The following is a 19,518-nucleotide window of genomic DNA, read 5'->3' on the forward strand; positions in this document are numbered from 1 at the left end:
TAGCTTTAAGTATCTTTACTATAATTACACAGACAAAAACAATGTACAATGACTAGATATTTTCAAGCCTACTTCATCCTGCAACTCTGCAATGGTTACACTCTGCAGCAATGAAGCGGCGTAACACACACACGCACAACACAAACTGTTTCATCGAGTACAAAAACTTGAAAAGAACCAAGTCAATGAAAAACCAAAAGCACATTTACAGTGATTTACATGAAGTCAGTCTGCCGTTGTAAGAGCACAAGGCGAGTTAGTCTCTCTTCTTCCGTTTCAAACACTGCACCATCTCACACCAAATCAACGCCACTTCTAAACAGTGGGACATCTATTCATCGTAAAGTGGATTAAAGATGGCAGTTCGATGTTTTTTGCATTCTCACTTTCAAAACTAAGGACATTCTTTATGAGGATTTATTTTTTAAAACTATAAAAAAATATTTTAAACATGCCACATTAAGGTTTTTAACCCACACAAGTATTGTCATTTTGATTTGTAGATTACAACTAAACACGGGGCTGATAAAAAAAAAAAAAAAAGGGGTAAATGTGTAACCATCGAATGAAATATATGTATATATAGATATATATATAAAACAAAATTAGCCATAAGAAAAAAAAATGTAGTGATTTGAAATGTGGGACAGCTTACACATTTCTACATCCAATTCTTCTACACTAACAAAATGAAGGCACAGACTGAGCACAGCCAAGATTAGTCTGAATAAACTGTTGACTAAAAGTAAAATCTGAGGAGATGGACTCAAAATTCTCTGCATCTGCATGCCAATTATCACAGATACACAGGAAGCCATCTTTGAACTGTCCCAATGGAAGAGGCAGAAACTAATAATAAAACAAGCCTCGAGAGTCTAAAGTAAATCCGCCGTGGGTTTTGTTTTGTTTGTCCCCACTAACATCCAGATTGCTTCATACTCAGTATGTTCACTGTGTCTTTAAGAGAACGCTGTCCGGGTGAGCTTCTCTGATCGCCGAAGCCTCCCCGGTTGGCTTCTCTCTCTGCCTCTCCAACCACAGGCAGTTAAGGAAGGGCGCGTGCGATTGTATGCAGCAAATCATAGCACCAGAATTCAGAACGGCTCCTTCGCCCCGCCCCCTTTCCTCCGTGGAAACGAGGCGGCGGTTGTCGAGGGACGAGCGACTCACCCTCAACCTCACGCCCGTTCTTTGCGCTTCAGTTTGGACGACTTCTTGACGGTGCCGTTCTTGTTGAGCAGCTTCAGAACTTTCTCCTTGTGGTCGAGAACCTTCATCATGGTGTCTCTGGCCTCAGTCACTTGGTCCATCACCAGCTTACAGCGCTGCATGTTGCCCTGGGAACACAAAAATTTGATTTACGGTTTACGTAAAGCGATTTGCTTTGGCAGCGGTTAATTAAACATTCGGTTAGCTTTCAACTATTTCTGAAACATAAAAAAAAACAAAACAATAAAACCTTAAAGAGAAACCATCTTATCCCTCATCACACTACTGTAATGTGTGTAAAAAAAAAAAAAGCTGTTGCATAATGTTAAAACTTGTAAATCAAAAATGCTACCTAAGAAACTATTCTATTCTGATGCTTTGTCTGTGCCGATGAAAATCCACTCACCTCGACATGCCAAATACTGAGAATGACTCTGCACAAGCAGAATTTTTATGATTAATTCATCTAATAATTATGCCACTACTGGCACTTCATTTATAAACTATGTGTTAAACTTTTAAATTTGTGGAGGGACTGGATTAAAATTTTTAATTCAGTAAACTGCAGGATCTATAATTTTAATAAAAAATTTATATCTAAAATAAGCAATATTTTCAATTCAAAAACCCATTTTGCTGATAAATTATTGAATAAACAGGCATATGAATTTGTTTTTAATCTATCTAGGTTATTCAAACACCGCATTGGTTCAAAGTGCTTCTACACTCTGTCAGTTTTCAAGTGTTTCATTCACAGAACATATGTGGAAAAAAAGAACCCATCTTTAGAAATGATGACGCTGAGTTAGCATTAGCGTCTGTGCTGCTGAAACATGCTTAGTATTGAGATGCTATTTTAGGCTTGATAGCTTCACCGATGTGCTGAACCCTTTCAGGACAACTTGCATACAACAATAGTCTTTTCCAGTGTCCAATCAGTTCATTTTTTTTGAAGCAAAAATTAACCCTCAGTGGGGCTAGATAAGTGGTTTTGTTGTCCATTACAACAACAACAAAAAAAACCCCACAGGGCTCTGTGATGATACAGCAAAGGTAAAAAAAAAAGCTAATTTGTACACTCTTCAACCCAATACAAACACTAAGAGGTGTGGCAGGATTTTATGTTCCACAAAATCAGTTTCTCATGGTGTAATTCAGGGAGCTAAATAAACAGTGGAAGTTAGAGAGGCTTTACTTCCTAGCAGGATCTACATGTCTGAACAAATCTGAGTGAAACATCCAACTGTGACTGGAAACAGAGTCCTAAATGTGACAGCTTAATTAAAAAAGGATTTTAAAATGTGTTGTGCTCTTGAAAGTCAAAAACGATTCCAAGCACACTAACTGTTTAACTTGGCAGTTGATCGTCAATAAATCTTGACAACTAACAAATCTGACAAGAAATACCCCTAAGCATAAAATGCCTATGCTAACATGTTCCATTCTTGCTCAATATGACCATAAGTAGACGTTAAAATGAAAATATCTCCAAGCTGTCTGTAGTACCTGAATGAGCTCGTTGATTCGGTGCAGGTCATCGTCAGATCCTGCTCTCTTCTTTGGAATAAGGCCCTCTTGGAGGGTGGAGAGACGGCTGTACACATCATGCTCCAAACTCGACTACAGACACAAACAGAGAAACAAAAATCTAACTTAAAGACTTTTTAGTTGGTTAACCAATTATGAGTTTTGCACAATTCTAAGTAGTAGTAATAATGAAAGACTTTTGAAATGGTACAAACTGTTTCCTACAACTATAACATTTGGTAAAAACCATTTTATTGTTCACATGAAATGACTACAGTTTTTTTTCTTTCCCCTAATTTTCTAACTCTGAAATTAGAGTTGATGAAGATGCCCTTTATGAACAACTTGCTGAACAAACGTTAACACGTGGCGGTCACTCACCAGCTGCCTGAGCTGTGCAGCACACAGATGAATCTTCCAGCCTTGTGCCCTGCATGCCACTCCTCTCTGATTGGCCATATCCTGCAAGCTGCACTTCTTCTCTTCTGAAAGGGAAAAATACTGACGGTCTAAACTGGTTTCATTAAAATACATTGGAGCAGCTCTATCAGTTTTACATTTTAGTTCCTACTTAAAATGATCACGAAAATTACGTATTAGAAAAAAAAGAAACTTACAATGTACTTTGTAAACACATTCGTATTGTGTTATCTTAATAACACAACACGATAATTTTGATATTATAACTAAGCAGCTCAAGAATTCTTGATTTGGGCAGACCGTCATAAGAGGACTCACCTTTGACCCTGATGTCGCTGTACCTCTGAAAGTGGTGGTAGGCAGCCTTCCAGGGGTTGCGGTAGTGCCGCAGCAGTGTGATGGGAGGACGAGGCCTGACTGGCACATATCGAACTCCTTCTTCATCTGCAAGAGAAAATTAATTTTTAAAATCTCTAATCGATCAAACATGAAACGATAAATCGGGACGAATCGATTACTGAAATAATTATCATCTAATTTAGTAATTGATTAGCCGTTAACTAGAGTATACAAACTGAGAAAAGGCCATTTTCTGAAGAAATGACACCCTCAGAGCAATTATAGAACAACTGTACAAATATTACAAGCAATGCATTTATGATGGTAAAAAAATGTGTCTGTTTAAGTTCTACCCAGAACTCCTCAAATGGCGTAGTTTTAGTTTCACCCTGTTCAAATTCAGTTTCTTTGGGAATCCAGTTAATCTGTCAATCCAAAAATTGGTTAATCTAAAAATTAAACAGCTCAGCCATTCACTGTGCTGACTTTCAATCAAACAGAAAGGACTGAGAAATGCTGCGTTGTCTCATTTTAGGCAATGAAATATATATATATATATATATATATATATATATATATATATAAAAGAATCAAATAATTTGTTTATTTGCATTTTTTAAATGTATTTATAATATTGTAACCCTTTTACGAGGTAACGCAAAAGAAAAACAAAACTTCCCAGATCTCCTGGAGGGCTTGTAATGTTGCATAAAGAAGGCTTAAATAAAAAATCAAATTAATTAATAGAATAACCGATTACTTAAAGAATGTTTAGTTGCACAGTGATTTTATCAGTGGCTGTTAAAGCGTACCAACGTATTCCCGGGGAGGGGACTCCCGCCTCTCCGCCCTGCCGCTGATGGGCCTCCCGGGGGCCTTCTCTTCGTCGGTGCTGTTGGTTTCCACCATCTCGCTCTCCTCTGTGGAGATGACGTGCTGCTGTTTGCGGGGCTTCTTCCTGGGTGAGGCCCCGGGGACCAGCTCGGCTGCAGCCGGAGGGTTCAGCGTGTTGGCCTGGGTGGAGCCGGCCGGGGCTGAGGACAAATTCACATTGGGATCTACAGGGATGCAACATGTTTGAGTGTGAATCCACGTTTCTGACACACTCTCTGATAACTGGAGGAAGAAGACATTTCCTACCAGGCTGCGAGGTGTCCATTGGTTCCACCTCCTGCTTGATCTTGACGTCTGGGCAGGTGGAGCTGGCGGCGCAGGCCGCCGTGCTACTGGCAGCGGGCTGAGTGGGGGAGGCCACGGTGTTGGCCATCGAAGCCGGAACAGGGGGGGTCACGGCCATGGCCGCCGGCAGGGAGAGAACGGTGGAGGGCTGGGAGGGAGGAACGGGCCCCGGGGTTGCCAGCATGGTGGGCATGGCCTGAGTCAGGTGCTGGGGGTTGGAGGCCTGCTGCTCCCCTCCTTGGGCAGGCAGCGCTTCGACTGCAGCCATGACTGGTGGGGCCACGGCCATGTGGACCTCTGCTTTGGGTTTGACTCTAACGACAGGAGAGAAGAGTCAACTGATAGGAATCGTTTCAGAACAACAATGAGGCGACTGACGCAAAAGAAGCTCACCCCGCGGGCCGGGGAGATCCTGCTCCTCTCACGCCGCCATCGATTCTGCCACTGTTGGATTCACTGGACTGGGTGGGGATCAGGGCCTTACGAACACATCTGGAAAACAAAAACAGGAAAAAGAAAGTAAAAAAAAAAAAAAAAAAGTAAAAAAAAAAAAAAAAAAACTCCTGTTAGGAACTGCGATCCGATGCGAGCCCTCACCCTTCGGTCGCAGGTTTCTTTCGCAGGATGCTGGGTCGAGGGGATGAACCCAGGGCTCCACCCACTCCTGGTCCCTGTGTGTGGGCCTGTACCATGGTAGCTACAGGCTGGGTGGCGCCAAACGTGGTGCTGATGGGATTTGCTACAAAACCGTCAGCCAGAACAACACCTGAAATCAATAAATACAGATAAATATAGAGACACAGTGTTGTAGAGGTATAGACATTTTGAGACAGATTGGTATATACAGAGATAGCGACACATACAGAGACATAGATGCATAGACTTAGATATACAGAGATACACATTGAAATTCTATTTTACATCTAAGGCTATATCTGTCTATACATCTATATCACTATATATATATATATATAGAGAGAGAGAGAGAGAGAGAGAGAGTTGAATAGATAGATGTATAGACAGACGAAGAGATAAATTAAATATAGAGACAGATATATAGAGAGAGATAGAGTTATAGAAATGACATCTTAATACCATCATGGGGATTTTCATGTGTCACAGCAGCAAAGAACTAAATTGCAAATTGCTATAAACAACACTTATTGAAAAACAATCTAGAAAACAACTAGAAGCTATACACCATGAAATCAGTGACACATCTATCACCAATAAGCCCCAGTTCTGTTAAAAACTAACCACTACGATTCCCAATCAGGCAGACTCAGGTGAGCAGCTACCTGGCTTGGCTTCAGTCTGCGGCTGCTGTTGCTGCTGAGGCTGTTGCTGCTGCTGTGTGACGATCGGTGCGGGCTGAACTCCCTGCGTAGCGATCGACGCAGACGTGTGGAGACCCTGAACCCCGATCTGCGCGGGCTGGATGCCCTGCGCGGCAATCGGTGCGGGCTGGATACCCTGGGTGCTGATCTGTGCCGACGGGAGGCCAATGCGATCCACCGTCATCAGCTGCATGTGGTTGAGGTGAACGGTGGTGGCCACGCCCACTCCAGCCTGAGCAGGCAGAGCCGAACTTGGAGCTTGAGGGGTGACTTTAGGAAGAAAAGGAAAAATGTGTTGCTTCATATTTTTACAAAGCAGAAATTCAAGACATTATAAAGATGAATTGTTCTATTTTTGTCACATTGAAACAACCAACTTCAAAGAATTTTAAGTCATTTAAATGAGCCTTCTACCAGGATGCAGAACACAACTAAAATACACACCGTTTTTACACACCCAGACTTAGTTATAGTTCAGACATAATAAAAAAAAAAAGCTAGAACTTCAGTATCCAATTGTACAAACTGCAGAGCAGAGAGTGGTTCTACAAACTATCAGATCAGGGTAAGGTGTACAGGCAACTTTACACATGGTAATTAGTAAAAAAGCTAATTACTTTTAATTTCACTTAATTTTTCACTACTTATTTGTCTATCACAAAAAATAAGTAAATAAAATGCACTGAAGTTGGTGTTTGGGATGTGCATTTTTAAATAAAAACAGAAAACCCAGCCGTGTAAAAGTAAAACAACACGGCTTGGCTGGACTCACCTGGATACTGGCGGATTGTGGACACGGGGCTGCTGATGGGTGTGTATGTGTGTGTCAGAGGGTATGATGAAGAGTACGCTGGGAGGAAATACTGGAGCTGTACTGGAACAGAAGGTCTGTAGACAAGGAGAAAAAAAAACATCTTCAAAAGTCAAGATAATTTGTTACACTCAGTATCCTGATGCCATGTTTCTGATTACAACTATTCTACTGCTAAACTTTCACAGGATGTTTTGTAGTTAAGAAGTGTTTAGTATTAAAAGTGCTCAAGTCTCATGTAACCAAGGTGCCTTAACCTTTACACATGTCAAATTAAGACTAGATTTTTTTAAATTATGACATTAACATATAAAAACAACAAAAAACCTTCCCATCCACTTAGAGCTAAAACATAACTCAAACCAAACATTTTGCTTCTCACCTGTTGTCACTTCTGGTTTCCATGGTGACGGGGTTGGGGGAGGACCTGTGGCCTGGGATGGGGATGAGGTTAGGCCTCTCTCCCGAGTACTCAGCCTGGACGCGGGATGAAGAGTGGGCGATCGGCTGTGGGACCACTTTAGCTGTTAAAGGCACAGGACGGTTACTGCAAGGCACCACGCCAACCAATCAGGATCAAGAAACAATATTCAAAATGAAGGTCGACAAACAAAAAAACCCCAACACAACAAAACACAGAACAGACTTACCGACGGGGATAGTGGACGTCGTCGCTGCTGTAGCGTGACAGGAGTGGGACGGCATCGTCACGGTGACGATAGTGCTACTGGTCATTTGGGTGTGAGGTACAGAACCTAAGCGTTCGGGAAACAGAAATGATTTTAGTGTGCTACTAATAATTAAAGTTCCAACAAAGTTTACCTTCTGTGAGCCGCTGAGAAAGGCTCAACATCAATACCTATCGTGGTCGTCGATGGCACAGTGTTGGTGGCGACTATAGGTGCCACAGTCGCCGCGGCAACAGGAGTCACAGTGCTGAAGATGGGCTTCTGGTTGAAACAGGACACAGATTTCCTCTACAGTCATTTGCGTCATCAACGCTACTTTCACCACGTGAACATGGCAGAGCACCAACCTGTGCCATGGTGTGCGGCGTCTGGGCCTTCTGAGCTCCCATGGCAGGGTGCGACGGCAGAGTGATCCGTGTGGCCGAGTCCCGTGACGTCTGAGGCCTCTGGATGCCGACGGTGGCGGGAGGGGGGTGGATGGTCAACGCCGGACGCCTGCGATGGGAAAATGTTCACATCACCATGTTCCTCACTGCAGAAGCTTATGAAGACTATATCTGTTGTAAGATTATAATGTCTGTATGCAAGTGTTGATTAAAACTGATGGAAAGCAACAAATATAGATTATATGTAGACGTTGCAGCTCTCAATCGGCCGGCCAATTTTCTTCATTTTGGGAGCTCAGCTGATATTTATGAAACCAATCAAAGTCTGAAAATCACCCACTGTCCCCTTTTGCTCTGTTGCAGGAGAGGGCTAAGAAAAGATTTTAAAACAAGGCAAAATTAAAGGCTAAAGAAATTGTTGTCCAAACTACTAATTTAGAAAAAAAAAAGAGGAAAGAAAGAAAGAAAAGCTATGACGTTTTCATGTGGTCATTTACACACAACTTCTTTTTCTTTTTAAAGCAACTGAACAAGAACATTTAATCTATATTTAAAATACAATAATTTCTGCAAGACATACCCATGTGTCACTTCAGAGTGAGTGACTGTTGGACTGATCACAGGAGACTGAGTCCTGGCAGCTGAGATGGGTGCCACCACAGTTGGGAGAACAGCTGTGGATGTTGTTACAGCGGGGCGGGACTGCACAGCACAGCACAGCAGAGAAGGAAGGTGGAACACAGAGCAGCTCGTTATCGGACCGTTTTGTTTCTGTCCTTCTCCGTCTGAGCTGTTGAACTCACCTGGATGGTCTGATGGATGATGTGCTGCACCGTGGGCTGACCAGGGCTAGCGCTGGCTCCGGTAGCGGGCCGCAAGACCGTTTTGGAGCTGGACATGACAGCTGCTGCTGCCGCCCCTCCAGGGAGCACAACAACACATTTTAATAGAGTGATGACAAGATATATTTATTGCTTCTTTTTCCACACTTAAATGTTCCAAATATTTTTTTAATAAATCAGACAGAAATAGCAAATGCAATTTTTAAAAAAAAGACCGCATTTTGTAGTTTCCTAGATCTGAAATGTTTAGGTGCATTTAAGAAATCCATAGGGAGAACAACAGCCAACCGTCTTAAGGACACAATAAGAACCGTACCTCGAGGTAAATGGGATGGGTAGGGCTGAGGCTGAGGAGGGACAGTGGGGGTCCTGATGATGTGAATGTTGGCTGGCATTAGGTGGTGCAGGTTGCTGGAGTGACCCTAAAGCAACATGGGAGCAGAACAGACTAATAATCAGCCAGGAAACGTCAACATCCGTAAGAGGCTAATGTACAGAGCCTGTGCACACCTGCTGACCACTGATGGTTGCCACGGGGATGGATGGGGTGGTGGGCATGGTGCTCTCTATGGTGACAGTGATGTGACTTGCCACCTTAGGTATGTGAGCCTGGTTGGAAGCAGGAGCTGGGGCGATCAGACGACTCGGAATGGGCGGTTTATGGACCGCCTGAAGGAAACCAGAGAGATGGTCAATTTAACAAACCTGGGAGAGTTTCTGAAAAGCAGGACAGATCTGATTTGTTAACATTAAATGCATGTTTCCTGTACAATAGTGGAAGAATTTGTTTTATGCCTAAAGCTAAAAGTGGCCTTCTTGGTCTGTATTGGAGACATGGAAAGTGTTTTAGTTAAGAGTATGACTGTTTTCCTAAAACACGGCACAAAAGTATTCATACTTTAGAAACTTTCACAGATATAAATACAGGTAACTTGACAGATTACAACAACCAATGGATTTTGTTTAGGGGTGCATCGATTCCTTTATTTTAGGTGATCGGCCAATGCATGTGAAACTGATAAAACCACCTTTGTGAAGTTCTGAACTTCAGCCACTGTTCCCACTGAGAGCGCCGACTGACAGACCAAGTCACGTCTGTAACTTTTTAAACTCCCTCCTGCGACTTTTTCCAGCATTAACAGAAAAAAAAAGCCACCAACCAATCCAGACACTTTTTCCCATGTTACTGGAGAACATTGTTGTAAACTTTTCATTTATATTTGAGAGCACAACCTCATATGCTGCTAAAACAAGTTTGTAGTATTTCACAGGTATTATGTAAAAAAAATAATAATAATTGGGACATTGAAGGTGTATTGTGATCTTATAAAAAAATTTATAAATAAAAATGTATTAGCCAAAATCATAATCGGCAGATCTGATTTTTAAATAATGGTGATGGGGTATTCGGTGCACCTATAGTTTTATTGGGATTTTATGCGAGAGCAACATAAACAAGTGTGTATTTGTTGACGTAACAGGAAAAGGTTATATTATTTAATTAAAGAAGAAAAAAAACAAACCGTGTGGCCTACACTTGTATTTGGCTCTCTTTGTCCAATCATCTCAATAGAACTCAGTCCAACCAATTGCCTTTGAAGTGACCCAATATATAAATAGACCAGGGTGTAATTTAATCCACACAATTTAATATCTGGACATCATCCTGAGAATATCACCCACAGAAAAATAAAGCAGTGGCAGCATCATACTGTAGGAATGCTCAACAACAACTGAAAGGCAGCTATAGTTGCTGCATTTAGAAATGATAGAAAAAGTGGGGCTTCTACACAAACACATTCAAATCAGGTGCAACTCTGCATTGCACCCGATTTGTTTCAAATGTCACTTGTGCAGTTCAATTCACAAAAAACCAAATAATAACACAAAGAAAACCCCCCAGTTTCCAACTAAAGCTAAACATCAACAACAACAACAACAACAACAAAAAAGGCTAACTGAGACAAATAAAAGATGGTCACCTTCATTTGGCCATCGGTGAGAACTGAAGGCTGGCCCTGTGGGAGGTGGACAGTGGGTGCAGGTAAGGTGACAGGCGCCCCAGGCTGGATGGAGACTGTCTGGGGGCCAGCTTGCGGCTGCCCATGCATCTGAACCTGCGGGTAAGGCCGGACCACCATGGTCTCCTGCTTGTCATCTCTGAAAGCTAAGGTTGCCCCCCCTCCTGTTGCGGGAGGGTGGTCCTGCTGACCATGATCGCCTTCACGACTACTGTCCCCCTCTCCCACAGCTCCTGTAAAAAAACAGGATTCAGCATTTTAGCTGATTAACTGAACTTAAGCTAAGCTTAACTTAAGCTAAGCTTAAGTTCATGCGTTACCTGGAGGGTTGGATGGCTGGTTGACAGGCACCAGGTTAGCAGGAGCTGGGATCTGAGCGGCACCGCCGCTAACCGCAGGCAGCCCGTGTCGGGGGAATTGTTGAGAGCTCATCCGACCTTCTTCTGACCTAAAAAAAAAAAAGAAAAAGAAAGGGGGAAAAACAAGTTTAGAACCACACATTGTTTAATAAAAGTCAAATTGAAAGTAAAAATGCAATATTAAAACATGTAAGTAGCCAATAACAAGTAAAAACCCTGGAGTTTAACTGAGCGGGACAGAGAGCAGGCTAATGTAAACGTTCAGGACACAATCAGTAGCAGCTGGTGAAGCCGAGGAGATAACAGCAACTCGGTGACGTTAAGTGTTAGAAGCACCGTAATGCTTTCAAAAACATGAAAAAACAGGCAGCTTCTCGTCTCCTTGTTTGGTATTAAATGGTGAATATCATATGACAACACTCGTCGGTAATCACACAAGTGCTACCCAATAGTAAGTTGTTTTGATGACACAGACGTAGTCTGTAGGTTCTGCCTGCACAAAAACACCTAAACGCGACCTATCTTAAGCTAAATAATCGTCTCTGTGGTCAATGGTCTTGGTTCCGTAGCCTTAAAAGTAAAACGCTACCTTGTTAGCTAGCTGCTGTTGCTAGCAGCAAGCTAACGTTCCAGACGACAACTAGAAGCCGCCTGCTTTTCAGTCTAAAGTATTAACTTTCCAAAGAGCCTAAAGGCGCGATTTCTACGAGGTAACCAAGCGACAATGTTTCTGAATATGTGCGGACATTACCGTAACCGCTAAAGAACTAGGCAATGGTCGTTTTGAGGATTACAATTTTTCCATTCGTCTTTTCTTTTTTTCCCCCAACATGTAAGCCGGAAGAACGCATAGGTACAACTTAGCTCTTTCAGCCAATCAGAGAGGGCGCGTCGACTTAATGGGCCAATCAGAACTTCAGAAATACTATACCTTAGCAAAAGCCGTTGGCTAGCTGCGAGCAAAAAATGTTACGCTGAAACAACGTGGTCACGTGGTCTGTGGAAACTGCACCTTCTATTTATTATTCAAAAGATGACGTTTACATAAACTCGGTAAATTATTGGTTAAACACTAAAGAATTGTTTTATCAAAAAGTTCAAAAATTCTAAAAAAAAAAAAAAGGAGAGAAAATGCATTGTCAGTTGCTTAATGTCATTATAGACCAAAGAACAGTAACGTAAAATTAAATTAAGCTAATAAAAAAATGCAAACTAATTACCCTTAGTTGCTTAATTTCCTGGAACTTCAGTTCTTATAATGGTGGCTAAGCTGTTTTTCTCAAAGAAAACATTTTTTTATGGATTCTGACACTGCTCTTCCAATCTAAATCGTATCAATCTGGTCAGAGCATGTGCAGATGTCACACGCCTCATAAAGTCATATTTTATCCAATCCCTGTGCGCTTGCCTGAGCCAGTAGCCAATGGGAAGCACAAACTCATGAATATTGATGAACACTTCTATCTAACCCGCCAAAAGAGAATCTTGGCGCTTGGTACAGTAGTAAGGGCAAAAACACAGTTTACCATTAGAGGGCAGCAGAGATTCGTAAAAATTATACAAGTTTTCATTCAGAGTAAAACCTCCGACAGATCAAGTGTGGTTCATAAGAGAAAACGTGCAAGAAGTATTTTAGAGCACGTTATATTAATTTGTCAATATTATGCCTTTTAAACCAACGTGTACAATTTATGGTGTGTTACCTCTGAAAGGTCTCAACAACAATAACAATGGGATATATCTCACTATGAATTTTGTGATAATCTTTATCGCCTTAAGAAATTATTTTCCTAGAGCATGGGGTGTAAATACCACAGTTTCATTCACATTACACAAACACTTTTGCTTAAAAGGAAATAAGAAAAAATTAAATCAGAAGAAAATGAATGTTTGCATGATATTCAATGACTCTGAACAGTGAATTTTACCTCAGTTGTAGCGTTACTTCCTGCTAGGCCTTACACCATTATATTTGTTATTACAAAAGGTTAAACTTGGAGAACTAAAGGTACATCTTTATATGACATAAAATTCAGAGCACCTTGGATGTATTTCTTCCCTTCTTAAAAGTATGTTAATGTAATGTCTGTATCTTGCGTGACACAACATTCAAACTTATGTCTAGAAAAGGAGTTTATTTATTGCACTCTTCTAACTTTGACAAACTGTGTCTTAGAAATCTTCTCCATTTTAAAAATGGATCACATTTCCTCTAATATCAACAAAAATTCACCTTCATAATAACAGTCCTGTGTGAACACTATAGCTAGCTTGTAGCCTCTATAGACTTGTTAGGCAGGTCATCATCAAGTACACCTGGGCCATAAAAGGTTATATAAACCAATCCTGCATGCTGAGGCCTGCCAAATAAATTCCTGAGCCTCGCGCATGCACTAGCTGACCTGCACCTGTCGGTATGTTGCTTCAACTCCGGAGCCTGTGAAACCCTCACGACAGTCATTCTTTGGATTTTATTGCCAGCTAGTTAAGAAAATGATGAGGGCTGGCATGAGCGTCAGATTCCACGCATGCCATTAGCACTGAGAGGTGAAGAGTGAATGTGCGCAAGAACAAAGAAGACACGTTGCTTTCGGGTCTCGAGAGGATTTCTGAGCCGTACACCCATGTTGTGATTGAAGCCTTTGTCTGTGGTTCTAACGGTTTCTTCTCACTGCAAAAAGCAAAATCACCAAGTATTTTTGGTCTAGTTTCTATGTGAAAATATCTTAGCACACTTGAAATAATAAAAAAAGACTTAGCTTACAAGTAACTCTTCAGCACGATATAGGAGCTTTGTTGAAGTCAATAGTTGGTAACACTTTATTTGAAGGGTTGTGAGTAAGACTGACAAGACACTGTCATAAACATGACATAACACCTGTTATGAACATAAAGGAGTCTTTCTGGATGTTTATGACTGTTGTCATGAAGTGTTATTCGGTAAATTATGACACTTTTATTGCAAAGTTGCTTTAAAATTTCATTAAAAGTGCCAACTTTGGATTAAAGTGTATACATTTACCAAACAATGCAAAGTTGGCACTTTTAGTGAACTTTTAAAGCAACTTTGCATTAATAGTGTCATAATTTACCGAATGACACTTCATGACAACAGTCATAAACATTCATAAAGACTCCTTGATGCTCATAACAGGTGTTATGTCATATTTATGACAGTGTCTCTTCAGTCTTATTCACACTCCTTCAAATAAAGTGTTAATCAATAATTCCTTAATGTTGATGGAAATGTACTAGTTCCTCTATGAACCAGCACTTTTAAAATAGGAAAAATGTCCTGTTGGAAGTGAAATAATCCACCAATGAAACTGATTCTAGAGCAGAGAATTATAATAGTCAAGATGGGAGGTGACGAGGCCATTGGTGTCATCTGTTAGTGAAACTGGCAGAAGATGGAACCAAGAGGGAGGAGATAAATAAAGAAGAAGAAGAAGAAGAAGAAGAAGAAGAAGAAGAAGAAGAAGTGACAGGAGAAGAGTGGGAACAGAAAGTTTTCGACTGAATGAACTGAGTGATCAGTTTTGTCTGAGGCAAAGCTGTTTTTGTTTTTCCTTTCACTGGTGTTTTCTAACAATCCCCCCGAGGCCTTCACAGGACAGCTGGATCTCATACCAACACTGAATTACACACAGAGGGGCGCAGTTTAACAATTATGGCGATAAGGTCACGTTTGATGGTAATTTGTTGCAACTGGATTTTATTTAGAGGTGCGAAACTAAAAAGGGCAGAATTAAAACCTTTCAGATTCTCATTTGCGCTTTTCACCCTTCCTCCTTCCACGTCACATTCACGCACAACTTTGCGTTGAATTTTCACATTGGATCCAAGAGTCAAAGTTTTTAGAGGAGAAAAAGTGACAAAATGTCACAAAAATGTCCCAAAGTTCAAGGTGGGATGATTACATCTACTATGTGCTATTCATACAGCCTGGAGGTGCTAGTCTGCGTTTCTCCAGACGCCGATGCGTTGAGTCATTCTGCGCTTCGGATGATTCCCTGGGAACCACAGATCACAGGCTGCGATTCTTTAGTGACAGCTGAACTCTGCTCCAGGTTTACATTGTGTGAATGATTTTATAAACAGAGGAACCACGCAGTAAAGATGAGGAATCACATTTAAACCTCAAAATGAAGAATGAAGGAAGTCATAGTGGAGAAACAGAAGAGGATTTAAAATAAATAAACAAAGCAGTTATAGACAGAAAAAAAAAGTTAACCACACTTCTGTAATTAGATTTTGATTTAGTTTGAATTGCCCTACTCTAAGGGCAATTCTTCATCAGGGACAAAGATGGGTAAAACTACATACTAGGTGATCCTGAAAGTCTTGGACGGAACTTCAGATCCAAGAAAGAAAACGAAACCCTGAAATATTTTGGCTGAGATCATAGCAGATTTATGTGGTAGAATGGCCCAGTCAAAGTCTAGACATGCATTCATTTGAGCGTATGTGGCATAACTGATAACCATATAATTTATCTGAAATGGCAAAATGTTAAATCTCTGCAAATTGGAAGAAACATACACTAAAAAAACACTTGGAGGAGAAATTGTGTGGAAGATGGTTTAACAGTATCAACAACAACAAAAAAAGACCCAGTTGGGCTCAGTGTGAGTACATGTGAAACTTTTCAACATTTTATTATAAATGTTTCAATCAAACCAAGGATTATTTTACTTTCACTTCCCAATTATGCCTTAAGCCATGGGTGTCAAACTCATTTTCATTTTGAGTTATCAAAAATCTGAATGTTCTTAAAGGGCCGGGTGTGCCAGAATGTACTGATAAAATTGTTAAAACATCAATCAGTAGATGCTTGTTTCAGCATTCAAGAAGTATTTCTTAAAATTAAATAATCATTGATCAGTCCCTCTGGGTTTTTGTGATTGTTTTTATGGGTTTTTTGCTATCAAAATAACAGATGTCGGGGTGCTAATGTAGAAATATTTGTATGGAATTTTTGTGATATTTACACTAATGTATGATGTTAAATGTGATTTTTTTTTTTTATTAATCACCATATCAAACATAGACTGTACCTTGACATCAAGTAAGGCTGAGGCAGCAGTCACTTGAACCCAATTTTTTTGACCAATTTTGAGAAAAAACTGCAATAAAATCAGAAAAAATGTGAAGATCTGTTGAGTTTGTGTGAATTTTGTGGAATTGTGAAAAACTGAGGAACTTGTTGATGTAGTTTGGAGTCTAGAGGCCCACATAACGAGCTGTGGTGGGCCAGATTTGGCCCCCGGACCTTGAGTTTGACACATGTGCTTCCAGCTGTGTTGGACTTACACTTATTAGTGGTTTGTGGCCTCTTGCTATAGCGACCGACTGAGAAACGAGATGCAAGCACATGAATGATTCAAACTCCAAACCACACATACAGAAAATAATCTGTTTTATTGCAATCGCAATAAAAATATACACTCATCAAAACAAATGCAAAAAAAAAATAAAAATACAATGCTGCAATTTTTTGTTAGAGTTCTTCTGCTGCATTTGATTGATTTTTTTTTGTGTTGTGGAGTTTGCATCGTCAATGTATTTGCAGCACAGCAAATACATTGCTGTGCTGCAAATACAGCACAGCAATGTGCTGTATTTGCAGGATAGGCAGGATACATCTGGGACTGGTCAATTACCAGTTATCAAACCATCCCAGCATGCGTGTATTTTGAATAGGAGTGAACAACAAAGAAAACACACACACACACACACACACACACACACACAAACACAAAAAGACACCAGGCCTAAGAGCAATACACAGTTTCTACATCACAGATGAATCATAAACCTTATTTCCAACTCGATAGCATTAACCACACCCCATGCAGGTGGGATCCTCTTCCTGGTAAACCACCAATCACACTCACCAATGCTGCAACTAAAGCAAACGGTAAAAACAACTGCTGCGAATAGTAACCTTTTTATGAGATATTTTTTATTATTTCTCAGCATACTAAAATTAGAACAGTGCCCTGACTTATGTGGAAAAGCTCCGGGGGTGTGAAACATTCCAAGACTGCTGTAGGCAGGAAGTTTTGGAATCTCCAAGGATATCAAGGCAAAACAAAGCGCCGCAGTTATTTTTCCAAATATTTCCTTTTTTCTTTTTTGTAGAAAGTTTGCTCAATAGCTTCGTAAAGTTGTCAGATCATTTGTTAACTAACTGTTCCCTGAATTTGCCCCAGACAAATACATCTAGTATGACATAAACAGACCATTATTAACTTGAATCTGAAAAAATAATCCTATTTTGTCCAAAAATGTGGACAAAATAGGACAAAATAGGAGGACATTAAAGGTGTACTATGTGACTTTAAGAAAAAAAAATATATTTTTCACAAATTTGTTGAAGCTGTCACTGTGCCGTGGCATTATGATATGCAAAAGATAATCTGTGACGATTTTTAAAAAAAAGAAAAAAAAGAACTAGAAGCCTAACTAGAAGCAACCAATCAGAGCCAGGAGGCGTGTCTTCGCGTTGTCAATCATCCTCCAAACATCACTGCTCATCCCCCCAAATTCCCTTCTCCCCTTTGCTTTCTGCTACACTGCAGTTAGCACAGCCTGTCATGAATGCCTAGGTTTAGCTAGCACGACCACCATTGACAGCGGATAAATGGTAAATTGAAATCTGTTACCAGTTCAAACCTGAGAAGAAGGGAAAGTGGTTGAAAAATGTCAAATTAGATGATTTTTAGTCACATTTTGCTATTCACACATTTAGCAGCCAGTACATAAGATTGATTGACAGCACTAAAACCCTCCTCCTGGCTCTGACTGGTTGCAGGGAATAGGTGGAGGAAGTTGATCTTTTCACAGATTTTGTGTCATAACATACTGTCACGACATGGTGACAATTTTAAACAAATATAATATATAATTGTAATATATATGTAAAATTCAGAAAAAAAGAAGTCGACATCTGTTCCTCATCTACTCGCTGTGTGCTGAGGTCAGGTGAGAACCACTCACACTTGCCAGGGGTCAGAGTGATGAAATAATGATGATGAATGCATTTAGCCCCCACAGCGATCCCAGCAACCCAAGCAGGAATCCAGATGTGTGTGGAATGTGTGCATGTCCGTTGATTTCATTTTCATCCCTGCCTGGATGATGACGAGATTCCTTCAGGAATCAATCTCCCTTTATCAAAGTGGTTCAGACATGGCTGTTTCTGGAGTCCTGTAATCCTAGCCTTTCCCCTGTTGCCTCTCCCCCCTACCTCCTCACACACACACACACACACACACACACACAAACTCCCTAACACCCCCATCCACTCGTCAAGTCACTCCATGCAGTTTGGCAGAGGGTACTGACATAAGAAGATGAACAGAATATATCCGAAATGTAATCCGCGCCAACAGACGGGACCAAAAATAAGGGTAAATCACAGACAGCGTGGTGCCACGTGTCCCAGCTGAAAATGGAATTCAACAGATGGAGATTTACTATTGAAGCCTTTTTTTCCTCAGCTGAGAAAAGTGGCACTTAGCTACAAAAAAAAAAAAAAAAAGACACCCGCAGGAGAATGTTCGGCATCCGTGGAATGTTATTTCAAGCTCACTTGGGGAACAAGGAAGGCCAAAATATTTACACAGAGAGTCAAAGTCTACAGAGAACATCTCAGAAGGAAAACGTTCGTGGAAATGTACTAGAACGGCCAAACATGTAGCTGTATGCCGACGGTGAGATGGTGGTCTCCTAAAGATTGCACTCAGTTGCATCACATGGAAAGAAATGATGTGTTGAGTTGTGTCAAGTTTATTTGTGTAGCACATTTCAGCGACAAGGCAGTTCAAAGTAATTTACGCCATAAAAACACAGCAACCAATTATGAAACAAGCAACAAATAGGACATTTTTTTCAAACGTCATCAAGCAAATATATCGATCAATGTTCCAGTTGTGAATCAGAGGCAACTCTAAACAGGTGAGTTTTAAAGACTTGATTTAAAGGAGGTCTGTGTTTCGACTGTTTTGCAGTTTTCTAGAAGTTTGTTCTGGATTTATGGAGCGTACAAATCTGAGCGCTGCTTCTTCGTGTTTGGTTCTGGTTCTGGGGATGCAGAGTAGACCCAGTAAATCAAGCTTCATGCACCTAATTTAAAAATGTTTTCTCATTCTGCCACTGGAGACTTGATTTTAAAAGAAACATTTTTAGACATTTGGAATACTCCATTACACATGCACACAATGTCAGCTTAAGTCAATGAGAAGATCATGCAGAAAACAGCCAAGCGCAGATGAGAAGACAATATGAACTGGATCGGATGTAAACGCAAAGCTTGCATTAAGGCTCCTGTTAGTTAAGAGAAAAAGAACTAAAAAAAAAAAAAAATTAAACCAGAAAATCGAAACAGGTTGTTT

At 40.6% G+C, this 19,518-nt stretch overlaps 1 protein-coding gene across 6 annotated transcripts; it reads right to left on the reverse strand.

Annotated features, from left to right (window-relative positions):
* Positions 1-12,433, reverse strand: sap130a (Sin3A-associated protein a). Of its 6 annotated transcripts, none has more exons than XM_015035965.1 (21): positions 12,340-12,433; positions 11,081-11,208; positions 10,722-10,993; positions 9,250-9,408; positions 9,056-9,161; positions 8,701-8,816; positions 8,478-8,599; positions 7,859-8,006; positions 7,682-7,772; positions 7,473-7,577; positions 7,205-7,346; positions 6,784-6,899; positions 5,973-6,281; positions 5,272-5,440; positions 5,068-5,166; positions 4,636-4,988; positions 4,308-4,553; positions 3,475-3,600; positions 3,118-3,221; positions 2,716-2,829; positions 1-1,337 (listed from the first exon to the last, which is right to left on the reverse strand). In XM_015035965.1, the coding sequence occupies exons 2-21, from the start codon at positions 11,190-11,192 to the stop codon at positions 1,179-1,181; spliced, it is 3,168 nt and encodes a 1,055-aa protein (XP_014891451.1). In that variant the 5' UTR covers positions 11,193-11,208; positions 12,340-12,433; the 3' UTR covers positions 1-1,178. The 6 variants fall into 6 exon arrangements, with proteins under 6 accessions (XP_014891451.1, XP_014891450.1, XP_014891448.1 ...); XM_015035964.1 differs by lacking the exon at positions 12,340-12,433 and adding an exon at positions 12,051-12,136; XM_015035962.1 differs by lacking the exon at positions 12,340-12,433 and adding an exon at positions 11,871-11,979.
* Between the last annotated feature and the right edge of the window lie 7,085 nt (positions 12,434-19,518).

Source organism: Poecilia latipinna, unplaced genomic scaffold (genome assembly GCF_001443285.1).
Source record: "Poecilia latipinna isolate Pla-1442-1.1 unplaced genomic scaffold, P_latipinna-1.0 Scaffold352, whole genome shotgun sequence".
Taxonomy (NCBI): domain Eukaryota; kingdom Metazoa; phylum Chordata; class Actinopteri; order Cyprinodontiformes; family Poeciliidae; genus Poecilia; species Poecilia latipinna.